This window comes from Chiloscyllium plagiosum, unplaced genomic scaffold, assembly GCF_037043375.1.
Source record: "Chiloscyllium plagiosum isolate Xiang-an unplaced genomic scaffold, Cpla_swu_hap1 HiC_scaffold_3, whole genome shotgun sequence".
In the NCBI taxonomy this organism is placed as follows: domain Eukaryota; kingdom Metazoa; phylum Chordata; class Chondrichthyes; order Orectolobiformes; family Hemiscylliidae; genus Chiloscyllium; species Chiloscyllium plagiosum.
In genome coordinates this window covers 161,444,887-161,460,060 of record NW_028270141.1, presented here as the reverse complement: position 1 = coordinate 161,460,060, position 15,174 = coordinate 161,444,887, and the positions used below count along the sequence as shown (strand labels likewise).

Below are 15,174 nucleotides of genomic sequence, written 5' to 3'. Positions count from 1 at the left end.
CGGAGACCAGAGCATTCCTACATTCGCCCAGCCTGACCAATGCTGTGTCAGGCTTTATCCTCGGAGACCCAGTTTAACAATGGGCTCCTCAGTCCCAGTCCAGAAACTGCACGTCCATTCCCTTAGCCCTCCCCTAGGGGTGGGGGGGGAAGCGGGCAGGGGGAGAGAGCACATGGAGATGTCAAGTTAGTTACTAGATGAGGGCAGCGCCCCTCCTGTAGACAGACAGCCTGTGAATACGTCTTGGCCATGTCACTGGAGGGTAAGCATCCTGTCACCGCTGTCTAACAGAATCCCTTCGGATTGCATGTCTGTGCCAGTCCCCGCTGTATCGGTGATGGTGCAAGGGGCACAGTCGGTAAGAGTTACCCTCTCACCAGGGGATGGAGGGAGGGGCTGCGGCCAGCGATGGCTCACTGCTTGGAGCGGCTGTGACCTGTTGGATCACACGTCGTTCTGCTCAACGTCAGCTTTATTTTCCATTTCCTGCCTTCTCACTCTCTGTCAGGCTGACCTTGAAGTTTCCATACACAAGGAATGGAGATTTTAGCCAGTATCAGGTGTCCCTGTACCCTCCCCCCCCCCCCCCCAAACCCCTGTCTTTGTTGTGAAACAGTTCCACTGACCCTGGTGTTTAATGGGGTGACTACAGGTCTGTACCCCAGGGACCTATTGACTTGAACTGCCGTGAGGGGCAGTGAAATCTAAAACTAGGCAGCTGTGTTAGTCTTAAAATAATGGCATATCAGAAACACAGCACATCTGAAAACAGGAAGGACAGCCTGCGATCGTCTGCAGCAGTAAAGTTCCTAGCTTTTCTAATGTTTCCTTATACTAAAGGCCATCAAAATTATTGATTTGATTTATTTGTTGTCATGTGTACCGAAATACAGTGAAAAGTTTTGCTTTGTGAGCAGTGCAGGTGCACCGTAGCAAACAAAGACGTACTGATCGGAGGGTGCCTACCTTACCCAGAGCGAGGTGGGTGGGTGACACTGCACAGGACATGCCCAACGTAAGATCAATGTTACCTCTGAAATCTGAGAGGTCCATTCAGCAGTCTAATTACGGCAGGACATAAAGGTGTTCGATTGTCTGCCTCAGAGAGATTTTAATGGAGACCTAATTTGGGGTGTTCGATATTGGGAATGATGTTGATGGAGGAAACGAGGAGGCCCTGTTTGTGCTGAAAGTGACCACGCTGGGTAGGTGGGAGGTCTTTCAGCAGAAACGTGAGCAGCTACAATGATGTTAAGGTCTCCCTGCGCAGTGCACAGCCTGAAACACCGCTCATAAGGGATGCTCACCTCATGGAACCGAATCTCTGACCAGTTGGATGAAGGGAATGGATGCTGTCTGAGGAAGCATTTGACAAGTTACCACACAAATGAGGCAGTTAACAGGAATAGGTTTGGTTTCAATTTCAGTTTTTAAAAGCAATTAGCTTAAGGACTGAAAAAAGAGCACCAATGAGGTGCTGTCAATATGACATCGTGAAGGGAGGAGGTACGATAGAAATAGAGAGGTGGGTGGAACTAGGACAAGGGGGCACAATGAGGGGGACTGAGCTAAGGAGGTACCCTTCACCCGCAGAGTTGGGAATCCCTGGTGCCCCCTGCCCAGGGAAGCAGCCAAGACGACCTCATTGAATGACTTTAAGGCAAAGGTAGATGTTTTGAACAGTAAAGGGATTTAGGGATACGGTGAGAGGGTGGGTAAGTGGAGCTGAGGTCATGAAAGGATCAGCCATGATCTTACTGAGTGGGGGGGGGCAGGCTCGAAGGGCCAGACGGCCCACTCCTGTTCCCGATTCTCCTGTTTATCAGAGAGTCCCTCCATTCCCAGGATCAGCCAAGTGAATCTTCCCCAGACTGCCTCCAATACAAGTCTATTCTGACACAGATAAATATATCACACAAATCAGTGTGAAAAATAAGTCACATGTTTCAGACAGGCATTTAAATCAGTAAAGGGATCGAGGGTAATGAGGAGAAGACAGGAAAATGGAGTTGACAGTGAACAGACCAGCCATGATCCCAGGGCTGGATGGGCTGAATGGCCTATGACATCAGTTGGAACTCTGTGAGAAAGAGCACTTCTCCTCATCTAGAGTTGGGGGTTAAACAAAAACCCAAAACAGCAGATATTAGACTGCCAAAACAAAAGCAGAATTTGCTGGAGAAACTCAGCAGGTCTGGCAGCCCCAATTAGCAGGTCAGGGACAGTGCCCTCTGTTCTGTGTCAAGGGGGAGAGGATAACCAGAGAATGAGGAGGGTCTGCTACGGACCAAGAGGGTAGTCTGTGCGTGGAGCCACAGGACATTGGTAAGGTTTTAAACAAATACTTCATATCTGGCCTTACTCGACAAGCATAGGAGGAGGATGTACGTGAAGAATCGGAGAAGGGGACACAGGGTCTCGACAGCCTGATACTGGGAGTGAGGAGGTTTTGGCGCATTCAAAGTGGATAGATCCGCAGGTCCGGATCAGTTGTATCCCAGGCTGGACTGGGAGACGAGGGAGGTATTTACCCAAATGTTCAATTCCTCTCTGGGCACAGAGAAGCTGTCAGAGGACTGGAGGACAGCTAATGTGGTCCCCCTCTACAAGGAGAGTGGGAGAGGGAAACCAGGGGATTACAGGTCAGTGAGTCTCGCATCAGTGGGAGGGAAATTACTGGAGAGAATTCTGAAGGAAAGCATTAATCTCCACTTGGAGAGACAAGCTTTGCTCAGGGATAGTCAGCACGGCTTTGTCAGAGGGTGGTCATGCTGAACAAATCTGGTGGAATATTTAAGGAGGTGACCAGGTGTGTAGATGAGGATAGAGCAGATGATGCAGTTTATCTGGATTTCAGCGAGGTCTTTAACAAACTCCCACAGGGACAACTGATAAAGAAGGTAAAAGCTGATGGGATCCAGAAATGGCTGAGTGCCAGGAGACAGAGGGTGGTAGTGGAAAGCTGTGTGATTGGAGTCCAGTGTGTGGTGGAGGCCCACAGGGATCTGTGCTGGGTCCCTTACTGTGTGTGTGTGACTGGGGCCCAGTGTGTGGTGGGGGCCCACAGGGATCTATGCTGGGTCCCTTACTGTGTGTGTGATTGGGGCCCAGTGTGTGGTGGAGGCCCACAGGGATCTGTGCTGGGTCCCTTACTGTGTGTGTGTGACTGGGGCCCAGTGTGTGGTGGGGGCCCACAGGGATCTGTGCTGGGTCCCTTACTGTGTGTGTGATTGGGGCCCAGTATGTGGTGGGGGCCCACAGGGATCTGTGCTGGGTCCCTTACTGTGTGTGTGATTGGGGCCCAGTGTGTGGTGGGGGCCCACAGGGATCTGTGCTGTGTCCCTTACTGTGTGTGTGATTGGGGCCCAGTGTGTGGTGGGGGTCCACAGGGATCTGTGCTGTGTCCCTTACTGTGTGTGTGATTGGAGCCCAGTGTGCGGTGGGGGCCCACAGGGATCTGTGCTGGGTCCCTTACTGTGTGTGTGATTGGGGCCCAGTGTGTGGTGGTGGCCCACAGGGATCTGTGCTGGGTCCCTTACTGTGTGTGTGATTGGAGCCCAGTGTGTGGTGGTGGCCCACAGGGATCTGTGCTGGGCACCTTACTGTGTGTGTGACTGGAGCCCAGTGTGTGGTGGGGGCCCACAGGGATCTGTGCTGGGTCCCTTACTGTGTGTGTGATTGGAGCCCAGTGTGCGGTGGGGGCCCACAGGGATCTGTGCTGGGTCCCTTACTGTGTGTGTGACTGGGGCCCAGTGTGTGGTGGGGGCCCACAGGGATCTGTGCTGGGTCCCTTACTGTGTGTGTGATTGGAGCCCAGTGTGCGGTGGGGTCCCACAGGGATCTGTGCTGGGTCCCTTACTGTGTGTGTGATTGGAGCCCAGTATGTGGTGGGGGCCCACAGGGATCTGTGCTGGGTCCCTTACTGTGTGTGTGATTGGAGCCCAGTGTGCGGTGGGGGCCCACGGGGATCTGTGCTGTGTCCCTGACTGTGTGTGAGACCGGGCCCAGTGTGCGGTGGGGGCCCACAGGGATCTGTGCTGGGTCCCTTACTGTGTGTGTGACTGGAGCCCAGTGTGCGGTGGGGGCCCACAGGGATCTGTGCTGGGTCCCTGACTGTGTGTGAGACCGGGCCCAGTGTGCGGTGGGGGCCCACAGGGATCTGTGCTGTGTCCCTGACTGTGTGTGAGACCGGGCCCAGTGTGCGGTGGGGGCCCATAGGGATCTGTGCTGGGTCCCTTACTGTGTGTGTGATTGGAGCCCAGTGTGCGGTGGGGGCCCACGGGGATCTGTGCTGGGTCCCTTACTGTGTGTGTGACTGGAGCCCAGTGTGTGGTGGGGTCCCACGGGGATCTGTGCTGGGTCCCTTACTGTGTGTGTGACTGGGGCCTAGTGTGCGGTGGGGGCCCACAGGGATCTGTGCTGGGTCCCTTACTGTGTGTGTGACTGGGGCCCAGTGTGTGGTGGGGGCCCACAGGGATCTGTGCTGGGTCCTTTACTGTGTGTGGTTGGGGCCCAGTGTGCGGTGGGGGCCCACAGGGATCTGTGCTGGGTCCTTTACTGTGTGTGGTTGGGGCCCAGTGTGCGGTGGGGGCCCACAGGGATCTGTGCTGGGTCCCTTACTGTGTGTGTGACTGAAGCCCAGTGTGTGGTGGGGGCCCACGGGGATCTGTGCTGGGTCCCTTACTGTGTGTGTGACTGGAGCCCAGTGTGCGGTGGGGGCCCACGGGGATCTGTGCTGGGTCCCTTACTGTGTGTGTGATTGGAGCCCAGTGTGCGGTGGGGGCCCACGGGGATCTGTGCTGGGTCCCTTACTGTGTGTGTGACTGGGGCCCAGTGTGCGGTGGGGGCCCACAGGGATCTGTGCTGGGTCCCTTACTGTGTGTGTGATTGAGCCCAGTGTGTGGTGGGGGCCCACAGGGATCTGTGCTGGGTCCCTTACTGTGTGTGTGACTGGAGCCCAGTGTGTGGTGGGTCCGTTACTGTGTGTGTGACTGGGGCCCAGTGTGTGGTGGGGGCCCACAGGGATCTGTGCTGGGTCCCTTACTGTGTGTGTGATTGGAGCCCAGTGTGCGGTGGGGGCCCACAGGGATCTGTGCTGGGTCCCTTACTGTGTGTGTGACTGGGGCCCAGTGTGCGGTGGGGGCCCACAGGGATCTGTGCTGGGTCCCTTACTGTGTGTGTGATTGGAGCCCAGTATGTGGTGGGGGCCCACAGGGATCTGTGCTGGGTCCCTTACTGTGTGTGTGATTGGAGCCCAGTGTGCGGTGGGGGCCCACGGGGATCTGTGCTGTGTCCCTGACTGTGTGTGAGACCGGGCCCAGTGTGCGGTGGGGGCCCACAGGGATCTGTGCTGGGTCCCTTACTGTGTGTGTGACTGGAGCCCAGTGTGCGGTGGGGGCCCACAGGGATCTGTGCTGGGTCCCTGACTGTGTGTGAGACCGGGCCCAGTGTGCGGTGGGGGCCCACAGGGATCTGTGCTGTGTCCCTGACTGTGTGTGAGACCGGGCCCAGTGTGCGGTGGGGGCCCACAGGGATCTGTGCTGGGTCCCTTACTGTGTGTGTGATTGGAGCCCAGTGTGCGGTGGGGGCCCACGGGGATCTGTGCTGGGTCCCTTACTGTGTGTGTGACTGGAGCCCAGTGTGTGGTGGGGTCCCACGGGGATCTGTGCTGGGTCCCTTACTGTGTGTGTGACTGGGGCCTAGTGTGCGGTGGGGGCCCACAGGGATCTGTGCTGGGTCCCTTACTGTGTGTGTGACTGGGGCCCAGTGTGTGGTGGGGGCCCACAGGGATCTGTGCTGGGTCCTTTACTGTGTGTGGTTGGGGCCCAGTGTGCGGTGGGGGCCCACAGGGATCTGTGCTGGGTCCTTTACTGTGTGTGGTTGGGGCCCAGTGTGCGGTGGGGGCCCACAGGGATCTGTGCTGGGTCCCTTACTGTGTGTGTGACTGAAGCCCAGTGTGTGGTGGGGGCCCACGGGGATCTGTGCTGGGTCCCTTACTGTGTGTGTGACTGGAGCCCAGTGTGCGGTGGGGGCCCACGGGGATCTGTGCTGGGTCCCTTACTGTGTGTGTGATTGGAGCCCAGTGTGTGGTGGGGACCCACAGGGATCTGTGCTGGGTCCCTTACTGTGTGTGTGACTGGAGCCCAGTGTGCGGTGGGGGCCCACGGGGATCTGTGCTGGGTCCCTTACTGTGAGTGTGACTGGAGCCCAGTGTGCGGTGGGGGCCCACAGGGATCTGTGCTGGGTCCCTTACTGTGTGTGTGGTGGGGGCCCAGTGTGTGGATGGGGGCCCACAGGGATCTGTGCTGGGTCCCTTACTGTGTGTGATTGGGGCCCAGAGAGCAGTGGGGGCCCACACGGATCTGTGCTGGGTCCCTTACTGTGTGTGTGACTGGAGCCCAGTGTGCGGTGGGGGCCCACAGGGATCTGTGCTGGGTCCCTTACTGTGTGTGTGATTGGGGCCCAGTGTGCATTGGGGGCCCACAGGGATCTGTGCTGGGTCCCTTACTGTGTGTGTGATTGGAGCCCGGTGTGCTGTGGGGGCCCACAGGGATCTGTGCTGGGTCCCTTACTGTGTGTGTGACTGGGGCCTAGTGTGCGGTGGGGGCCCACAGGGATCTGTGCTGGGTCCCTTACTGTGTGTGTGACTGGGGCCTAGTGTGCGGTGGGGGCCCACAGGGATCTGTGCTGGGTCCCTTACTGTGTGTGTGATTGGGGCCCAGTGTGCGTTGGGGGCCCACGGGGATCTGTGCTGGGTCCCTTACTGTGAGTCTGACTGGAGCGCAGTGTGTGGTGGGGGCCCACAGGGATCTGTGCTGGGTCCCTTACTGTGTGTGTGATTGGAGCCCGGTGTGCGGTGGGGGCCCACAGGGATCTGTGCTGGGTCCCTTACTGTGTGTGTGACTGGGGCCCAGTGTGTGGTGGGGGCCCACTGGGATCTGTGCTGGGTCCCTTACTGTGTGTGTGATTGGGGCCCAGTGTGCGGTGGGGGCCCACAAGGATCTGTGCTGGGTCCCTTACTGTGTGTGTGATTGGGGCCCAGTGTGCGGTGGGGGCCCACAGGGATCTGTGCTGGGTCCCTTACTGTGTGTGTGACTGAAGCCCAGTGTGCGGTCGGGGCCCACAGGGATCTGTGCTGGGTCCCTTACTGTGTGTGTGATTGGAGCCCAGTGTGTGGTGGGGGCCCACAGGGATCTGTGCTGGGTCCCTTACTGTGTGTGTGATTGGAGCCCAGTGTGCGTTGGGGGCCCACGGGGATCTGTGCTGGGTCCCTTACTGTGTGTGTGATTGGAGCCCAGCGTGTGGTGGGGGCCCACAGGGATCTGTGCTGGGTCCCTTACTGTGTGTGTGACTGGGGACCAGTGTGTGGTGGGAGCACACAGGGATCTGTGCTGGGTCCCTTACTGTGTGTGTGACTGGGGCCCAGTGTGTGGTGGGGGCCCACAGGGATCTGTACTGGGTCCCTTACTGTGAGTGTGATTGGAGCCCAGTGTGTGGTGGGGGCCCACAGGGATCTGTGCTGGGTCCCTTACTGTGAGTGTGATTGGAGCCCAGTGTGTGGTGGGGGCCCACAGGGATCTGTGCTGGGTCCCTTACTGTGTGTGTGATTGGAGCCCAGTGTGCGGTGGGGGCCCACAGGGATCTGTGCTGGGTCCCTTACTGTGAGTGTGATTGGAGCCCAGTGTGTGGTGGGGGCCCACGGGGATCTGTGCTGGGTCCCTTACTGTGTGTGTGATTGGGGCCCAGTGTGTGGTGGGGGCCCACAGGGATCTGTGCTGAGTCCCTTACTGTGTGTGTGACTGGAGCCCATTGTGTGGTGGGGGCCCACGGGGATCTGTGCTGGGTCCCTTACTGTGTGTGTGATTGGAGCCCAGTGTGTGGTGGGGGCCCACAGGGATCTGTGCTGGGTCCCTTACTGTGTGTGTGACTGGAGCCCAGTGTGTGGTGGGGGCCCACAGGGATCTGTGTTGGGTCCCTTACTGTGTGTGTGATTGGAGCCCAGTGTGCGGTGGGGGCCCACAGGGATCTGTGCTGGGTCCCTTACTGTGTGTGTGACTGGAGCCCATTGTGTGGTGGGGTCCCACAGGGATCTGTGCTGGGTCCCTTACTGTGTGTGTGACTAGAGCCCAGTGTGCGGTGGGGTCCCACAGGGATCTGTGCTGGGTCCCTTACTGTGTGTGTGACTGGAGCCCAGTGTGTGGTGGGGGCCCACAGGGATCTGTGCTGGGTCCCTTACTGTGTGTGTGATTGGAGCCCATTGTGTGGTGGGGGCCCACAGGGATCTGTGCTGGGTCCCTTACTGTGTGTGTGATTGGAGCCCAGTGTGCGGTGGGGGCCCACAGGGATCTGTGCTGGGTCCCTTACTGTGTGTGTGACTGGAGCCCATTGTGTGGTGGGGGCCCACAGGGATCTGTGCTGGGTCCCTTACGTGTGTGTGACTGGGGCCCAGTGTGTGGTGGGGGCCCACAGGGATCTGTGCTGGGTCCCTTACTGTGTGTGTGATTGGAGCCCAGTGTGTGGTGGGGGCCCACAGGGATCTGTGCTGGGTCCCTTACTGTTCGCGATATTGTTCATAAACAATACAGATGAGAATTTGTGGGGGATAATATTTAAGTTTGATGACAATTGTACTCAGTGTGTGGCAGGACATGAGGAAGCTGAGAAAAACCGAGGGCTCTTGGGGTGACTGTCCACAGGCCCCTGAAGGTGGGGGACAGGTTAACAGGGGAGTTAAGGAGGAATACGGGACACTTGTGTTGTGGCATTAATCACAAGAGCAGGGAAGTTGGGCATCATGTTGATATTGTCCAAGACATTGGTGAGGCCGCATCTGAAGTATTGTTGGGCATTTCTGGTCTCTCTGCTGTAGAAAGAATATTATTAAACTGGAGAGGGTTCAAATAGCATTTACCTGGATACGGCTGGACAGGAGGGTTCAAGTTATCAAGAGAGACTGGGACTTTTTAACTGGAGCATAGGAGGTTAAGGGCTGACCTTATCGAGTTTATAAAATCACGAGGGGCATCGATAAAGGGGAATAACAGGGAACTTTTCCCTGGGGTTGGGGAGTTCGAAACTAGGGGGGCACATCTTGAAGGTGAGAGGGGAAATATTTAAAAAGGGTCCTGAGGGGCAACTCTTTTACATAGAGAGTAATGGGTGTAAGGAATGGTCGATGCAGATACAGTACAACATTTAAGAGACATTCCAACAGGTAATGACACAATGATGAACCCTCTGTTAATTAAACACCCAGAAGAACTCACCTCGCCTCGTAGCCTTAAAATATGAGTGACAGAGAACTCCCAAATTTCAGTATTTAAAGAAACTATCAATTTATTCTTAACTTTAAGGAATATCACAAAGAGTGATGTGTCAAGGACTGTGGAGATCTGTAGGAGCCAGGCAGCTGAAGGCTGGCTCACTGATGGACATTGACATTCAGTGAGAGGTTCAGAGGCGTGAGGAGAGTAACTGGCTGAGTGTGCTCTCGCACTGAGAGGGTAGTGCAGTCAGATTCAGAGACCGAGCTGATGGCAGGGAGAGGCTCCATACAGCTGAGGCCACCTTGCAGTGGAAGAGATCAGGAAGGATTGCGACTGAAATTCCAGTCACATTGGAAATGTAAGCTCCCTGTAAATCCTGAGAGTGAATGGCTGTCTCAGCAGCTGCTCTCCGCTCTGAGAAATGCAGATAACAGCCGTGTTTATTTTCTTTACCACCAGCTGTATATTCCACTGCCCTTTCCTGAACCTCTGCCATTCCCTCATCCATCTCTAAACCCTTTCCATACAAACCACTGTCCATCTGTAACCTGTGCTGAGGCTGCCATCCTGACAGTGGGTCTTTGTTCATGTGATGCCCAATAGTCATCCCTCTGCCAGTGAGCTGCTGAGCTGTGAGATGCTGGGACAGGCTATACTGCTAACTGGATTTAATGTCATAGAGATATACTGCACGGAAACAGACCCTTCGGTCCAGCCCGTCCATGCCGACCAGATATCCCAACCCAATCTAGTCCCACCTGCCAGCACCCGGCCCATATCCCTCCAAACCTTTCCTATTCATATACCCATCCAAATGCCTCTTAAATGTTGCAATTGTACCAGCCCCCACCACATCCTCTGGCAGCTCATTCCATACACGTACCACCCTCTGTGTGAAAATGTTGCCCCTTAGGTCTCTTTTATATATTTCCCCTCTCACCCTAAACCTATGCCCTCTAGTTCTGGACTCCCCAACCCCAGGGAAATGACTTTGTCTATTTACCCTATCCATGCCCCTCATAGAGGATTACAAAATTATAAGGTCTCCCCTCAGCCTCCGACGCTCCAGGGAAAACAGCCCCAGCCTGTTCAGCCTCTCCCTGTAGCTCAGATCCTTGCGCACACACACACACACACACACACGCACACGCGTGCACAGAAACACGTACACGCTGCATGTTACAACTCCCCAGTATAGCAGCCATTTGCTGGTTATTTCTCGAAGCCGCAGTCTGACCGAGTAATCGACCAGCCCGGTTTAAAATGGAAACGAAGCTTTCCTCATCCCAAGTCCCTTCTCATCGCAACCTCCAATCGATTCCGTCCACTCCACATGATTTCAGGAAAAGCTCTTGGATGCATTGAAGGTGTGAGCTCAAACTGTTGCAGTACGGCCATGGTATCTACCTGGTCAATTCCAACCCCCACACCCCATCAGTCTCCCCTCGATCCTCAGTAACGTGATGGAAGGGGTCAGTAACAGCGCTATTAAGCAGCACCCGCTCAGCAATAACCTGCTCAGTGACACCCAGTTTGGGTTCCCCCAGGGTCACTCAGCTCCTGACCTCACTCCAGCCTTGGGTCAAACATGGACAAAAGAGCTGGATTCCAGAGGGGAGGGGATGTCAAGGCTGCATTCGACAGAGTGTGGCATTAAAGAGCCCGGGCAAAACTGGAATCAATGGGTGTCGGGGCCAAACTCCCCACTGGTTAGAGGCCAAAACAGTGAATGTTCCTGGGGCTAATGGAATGAAAAGGGTGTGGGAGGAACCCAGGAGCAGAGAGCTGGGCTGGATGGTCATACTGACACATGGAACTAGCTGCAGGATCTGTGTGTTTAGTGTGTAAATGATGCTGTTAGCCTCACATGTCAGAGTCTGCACATGGAGCCCTGCACACTGCCTGTCGATACAGCTTTAAACTCAGAGGGAGGGAGTCTGTCGCCAGACTCCAAGGCCCCGGGGGGGAAGTGGGCCTGTTAGTGGTTTAAAACTCTGTGTTTCCACTGTTTGACATGCAAAGATAAGATAGCCAACGACAAAACGAACCAAGCTAACCTGGCAGATGGAGTCTATCACTGACTTGTACTTTACTGCAGAGAGCTCACTCATGAACTGCTGTCTGACTCACTGACTACTGCAAACTCAAACACAGCAAGCAACATCACTGAGGACAACTTCAAACCCCACAGCACAGATCCCACTCAGCAAACAGACAGTGTCAGTACACAGAGCTACAGGGCGAGCACAGTACCCCAGTGTTATACAGTGACAGACCCGTCCCCACCCCAGTGTTATACAGTGACAGACCCGTCCCCACCCCAGTGTTATACAGTGACAGACCCGTCCCCACCCCAGTACTGTACCCCAGTGTTATACAGTGACAGACCCGTCCCCACCCCAGTGTTATACAGTGACAGACCCGTCCCCCACCCCAGTACTGTACCCAGTGTTATACAGTGACAGACCTGTCCCCACCCCAGTACTGTACCCCAGTGTTATACAGTGACAGACCTGTCCCCACCCCAGTGTTATACAGTGACAGACCTGTCCCCCACCCCAGTACTGTACCCCAGTGTTATACAGTGACAGACCTGTCCCCACCCCAGTACTGTACCCCAGTGTTATACAGTGACAGACTTGTCCCCACCCCAGTACTTTACCCCAGTGTTATACAGTGACAGACCTGTCCCCCACCCCAGTACTGTACCCCAGTGTTATACAATGACAGACCTGTCCCCACCCCAGTACTGTAGCCCAGTGTTATACAGTGACAGACCTGTCCCCACCCCAGTACTGTAGCCCAGTGTTATACAGTGACAGACCTGTCCCCACCCCAGTACTGTACCCCAGTGTTATACAGTGACAGACCTGTCCCCACCCCAGTACTGTAGCCCAGTGTTATACAGTGACAGACCTGTCCCCACCCCAGTACTGTACCCCAGTGTTATACAGTGACAGACCTGTCCCCACCCCAGTACTGTAGCCCAGTGTTATACAGTGACAGACCTGTCCCCACCCCCTTACTGTACCCCAGTGTTATACAGTGACAGACCTGTCCCCACCCCAGTACTGTACCCCAGTATTATACACTGACAGACCTGTCCCCACCCCCTTACTGTACCCCAGTGTTATACAGCGACAGACCTGTCCCCACCCCAGTACTGTACCCCAGTGTTATACAGTGACAGACCTGTCCCCACCCCAGTACAGTACCCCAGTGTTATACAGTGACAGACCTGTCCCCACCCCAGTACTGTACCCCAGTGTTATACAGTGACAGACCTGTCCCCACCCCAGTACTGTACCCCAGTGTTATACAGTGACAGACCTGTCCCCACCCCAGTACAGTACCCCAGTGTTATACAGTGACAGACCTGTCCCCACCCCAGTACTGTACCCCAGTGTTATACAGTGACAGACCTGTCCCCACCCCAGTACTGTACCCCAGTGTTATACAGTGACAGACCTGTCCCCACCCCAGTACTGTACCCCAGTGTTATACAGTGACAGACCTGTCCCCACCCCAGTACTGTACCCCAGTGTTATACAGTGACAGACCTGTCCCCATCCCAGTACTGTACCCCAGTGTTATACAGTGACAGACCTGTCCCCACCCCAGTACAGTACCCTAGTGTTATACAGTGACAGACCTGTCCCCACCCCAGTACTGTACCCCAGTGTTATATCGTGACAGACCTGTCCCCACCAGTACTGTAGCCCAGTGTTATACAGTGACAGACCTGTCCCCATCCCAGTACTGTACCCCAGTGTTATACAGTGACAGACCTGTCCCCACCCCAGTACTGTACCCCAGTGTTATACAGTGACAGACCTGTCCCCACCCCAGTACAGTACCCTAGTGTTATACAGTGACAGACCTGTCCCCACCCCAGTACTGTACCCCAGTGTTATATCGTGACAGACCTGTCCCCACCAGTACTGTACCCCAGTGTTATACAGTGACAGACCTGTCCCCATCCCAGTACTGTACCCCAGTGTTATACAGTGACAGACCTGTCCCCACCCCAGTACTGTAGCCCAGTGTTACACAGTGACAGACCTGTCCCCACCCCAGTACTGTACCCCAGTGTTATACAGTGACAGACCTGTCCCCACCCCAGTACTGTACCCCAGTGTTATACAGTGACAGACCTGTCCCCACCCCAGTACTGTACCCCAGTGTTATACAGTGACAGACCTGTCCCCACCCCAGTACTGTACCCCAGTGTTATACAGTGACAGACCTGTCACCACCCCAGTACTGTACCCCAGTGTTATACAGTGACAGACCTGTCCCCACCCCAGTACTGTGCCCCAGTGTTATACAGTGACAGACCTGTCCCCACCAGTACTGTACCCCAGTGTTATACAGTGACAGACCTGTCCCCACCCCAGTACTGTACCCCAGTGTTATACAGTGACAGACCTGTCCCCACCCCAGTACTGTACCCCAGTGTTATACAGTGACAGACCTGTCCCCACCCCAGTACAGTACCCCAGTGTTATACAGTGACAGACCTGTCCCCACCCCAGTACTGTACCCCAGTGTTATACAGTGACAGACCTGTCCCCACCCCAGTACTGTACCCCAGTGTTATACAGTGACAGACCTGTCCCCACCCCAGTACAGTACCCCAGTGTTATACAGTGACAGACCTGTCCCCACCCCAGTACTGTACCCCAGTGTTATACAGTGACAGACCTGTCCCCACCCCAGTACTGTACCCCAGTGTTATACAGTGACAGACCTGTCCCCACCCCAGTACTGTACCCCAGTGTTATACAGTGACAGACCTGTCCCCACCCCAGTACTGTACCCCAGTGTTATACAGTGACAGACCTGTCCCCACCCCAGTACTATACCCCAGTGTTATACAGTGACAGACCTGTCCCCACCCTAGTACTGTACCCCAGTGTTATACAGTGACAGATCTGTCTCCATAGTTTCGTGTCCAGCCTCTGCCCACTATGGCCAGGTATATTAATGTCTTTCTGTATCTCTTCTACAGCCCATGCCCAGAGCAAGGAATGGGGGACGAGTTTAACTTGATGGATCACTCTGACCTGTACATCCTAGATTTCAGTACGTAAGATACTGCCTAATCTGTGATATATACGTTTCAACTGATTTGGAGAAGAATCGAATGGGAAATTGTCCAGCCAGTGGTCTGTGATCTATACTGTTCAATTCTGTGTATTTTGGGGGTGGGGGTGTTTTATGTAACACACATGGGAGTTTAATTCCTATTTACATTGCTCTGGTAAGAATATGTTAACAAGAGCACCTTGTCGATGACGCGACTCTAAAGTATCGAGGGTGTATTGATTCTGAATCTATACCTTTTCATTATTGCTGGAGAATCAGACTGGCCATTGAAGCATTCCCAACTAGCACTCGTCAGGACAGATCCAAGAATCCCTCATTTCAAAGGCCCGACAGTATCCGCCGTAGCTGGAAGTGGGTGTTGTTGGGCTCGGATTGCTCAAGGGTTGCCAGTGAGCAGTTACCCCAGTAACTGGAGTTGGCGCTTTCCCCCTGGTGATGCTGCTAAACATCTGAAGGATTTGCTTTGGTTGTTTATCAGGTCCAAGTCTGAAGACCTTATGCAAACTAGCTGTGATTCAGTACAGCTTGGATCAATCTGCTCTCCCTCACGACATCCGGTAAGTTCATTCCTGTTTGTTGCTGCTCTGCTCTCTGTCAGTGAGATGCAAGGCTTTCAAAACCATCAATATTATCAGCCAGATTCAGCCCACTTACCCTTTTCTGCCAAGTGCAGAATCCTTACGTCGTTAACGAGTCACCAAAATCTTCTTGCCTTTTTTAAAAAGAGTGCGAAATATGACCAGGTGAGTTTCTGGAGCAGATACGTCTTGCTAGCTGAAAATCTTCGAAACAAAACCCT

The 15,174-nt window shown here is 54.8% G+C and overlaps 1 protein-coding gene across 6 annotated transcripts in view; it reads left to right on the top strand.

Moving 5' to 3' along the window:
* klhdc3 (kelch domain containing 3) overlaps window positions 1–15,174 on the top strand; it is an 87,135-nt gene that overhangs the window by 68,268 nt on the left and 3,693 nt on the right. For 5 of the 6 annotated variants that reach the window (XM_087984770.1, XM_087984754.1, XM_087984756.1 and 2 more), the window contains 2 exons: window positions 14,278–14,351; window positions 14,854–14,932. In XM_087984770.1, the coding sequence (XP_087840896.1) occupies window positions 14,278–14,351; window positions 14,854–14,932 (153 nt within the window). The remainder of the gene's footprint in view (window positions 1–14,277; window positions 14,352–14,853; window positions 14,933–15,174) is intronic. The other variant, XM_087984766.1, reaches the window with a different exon arrangement.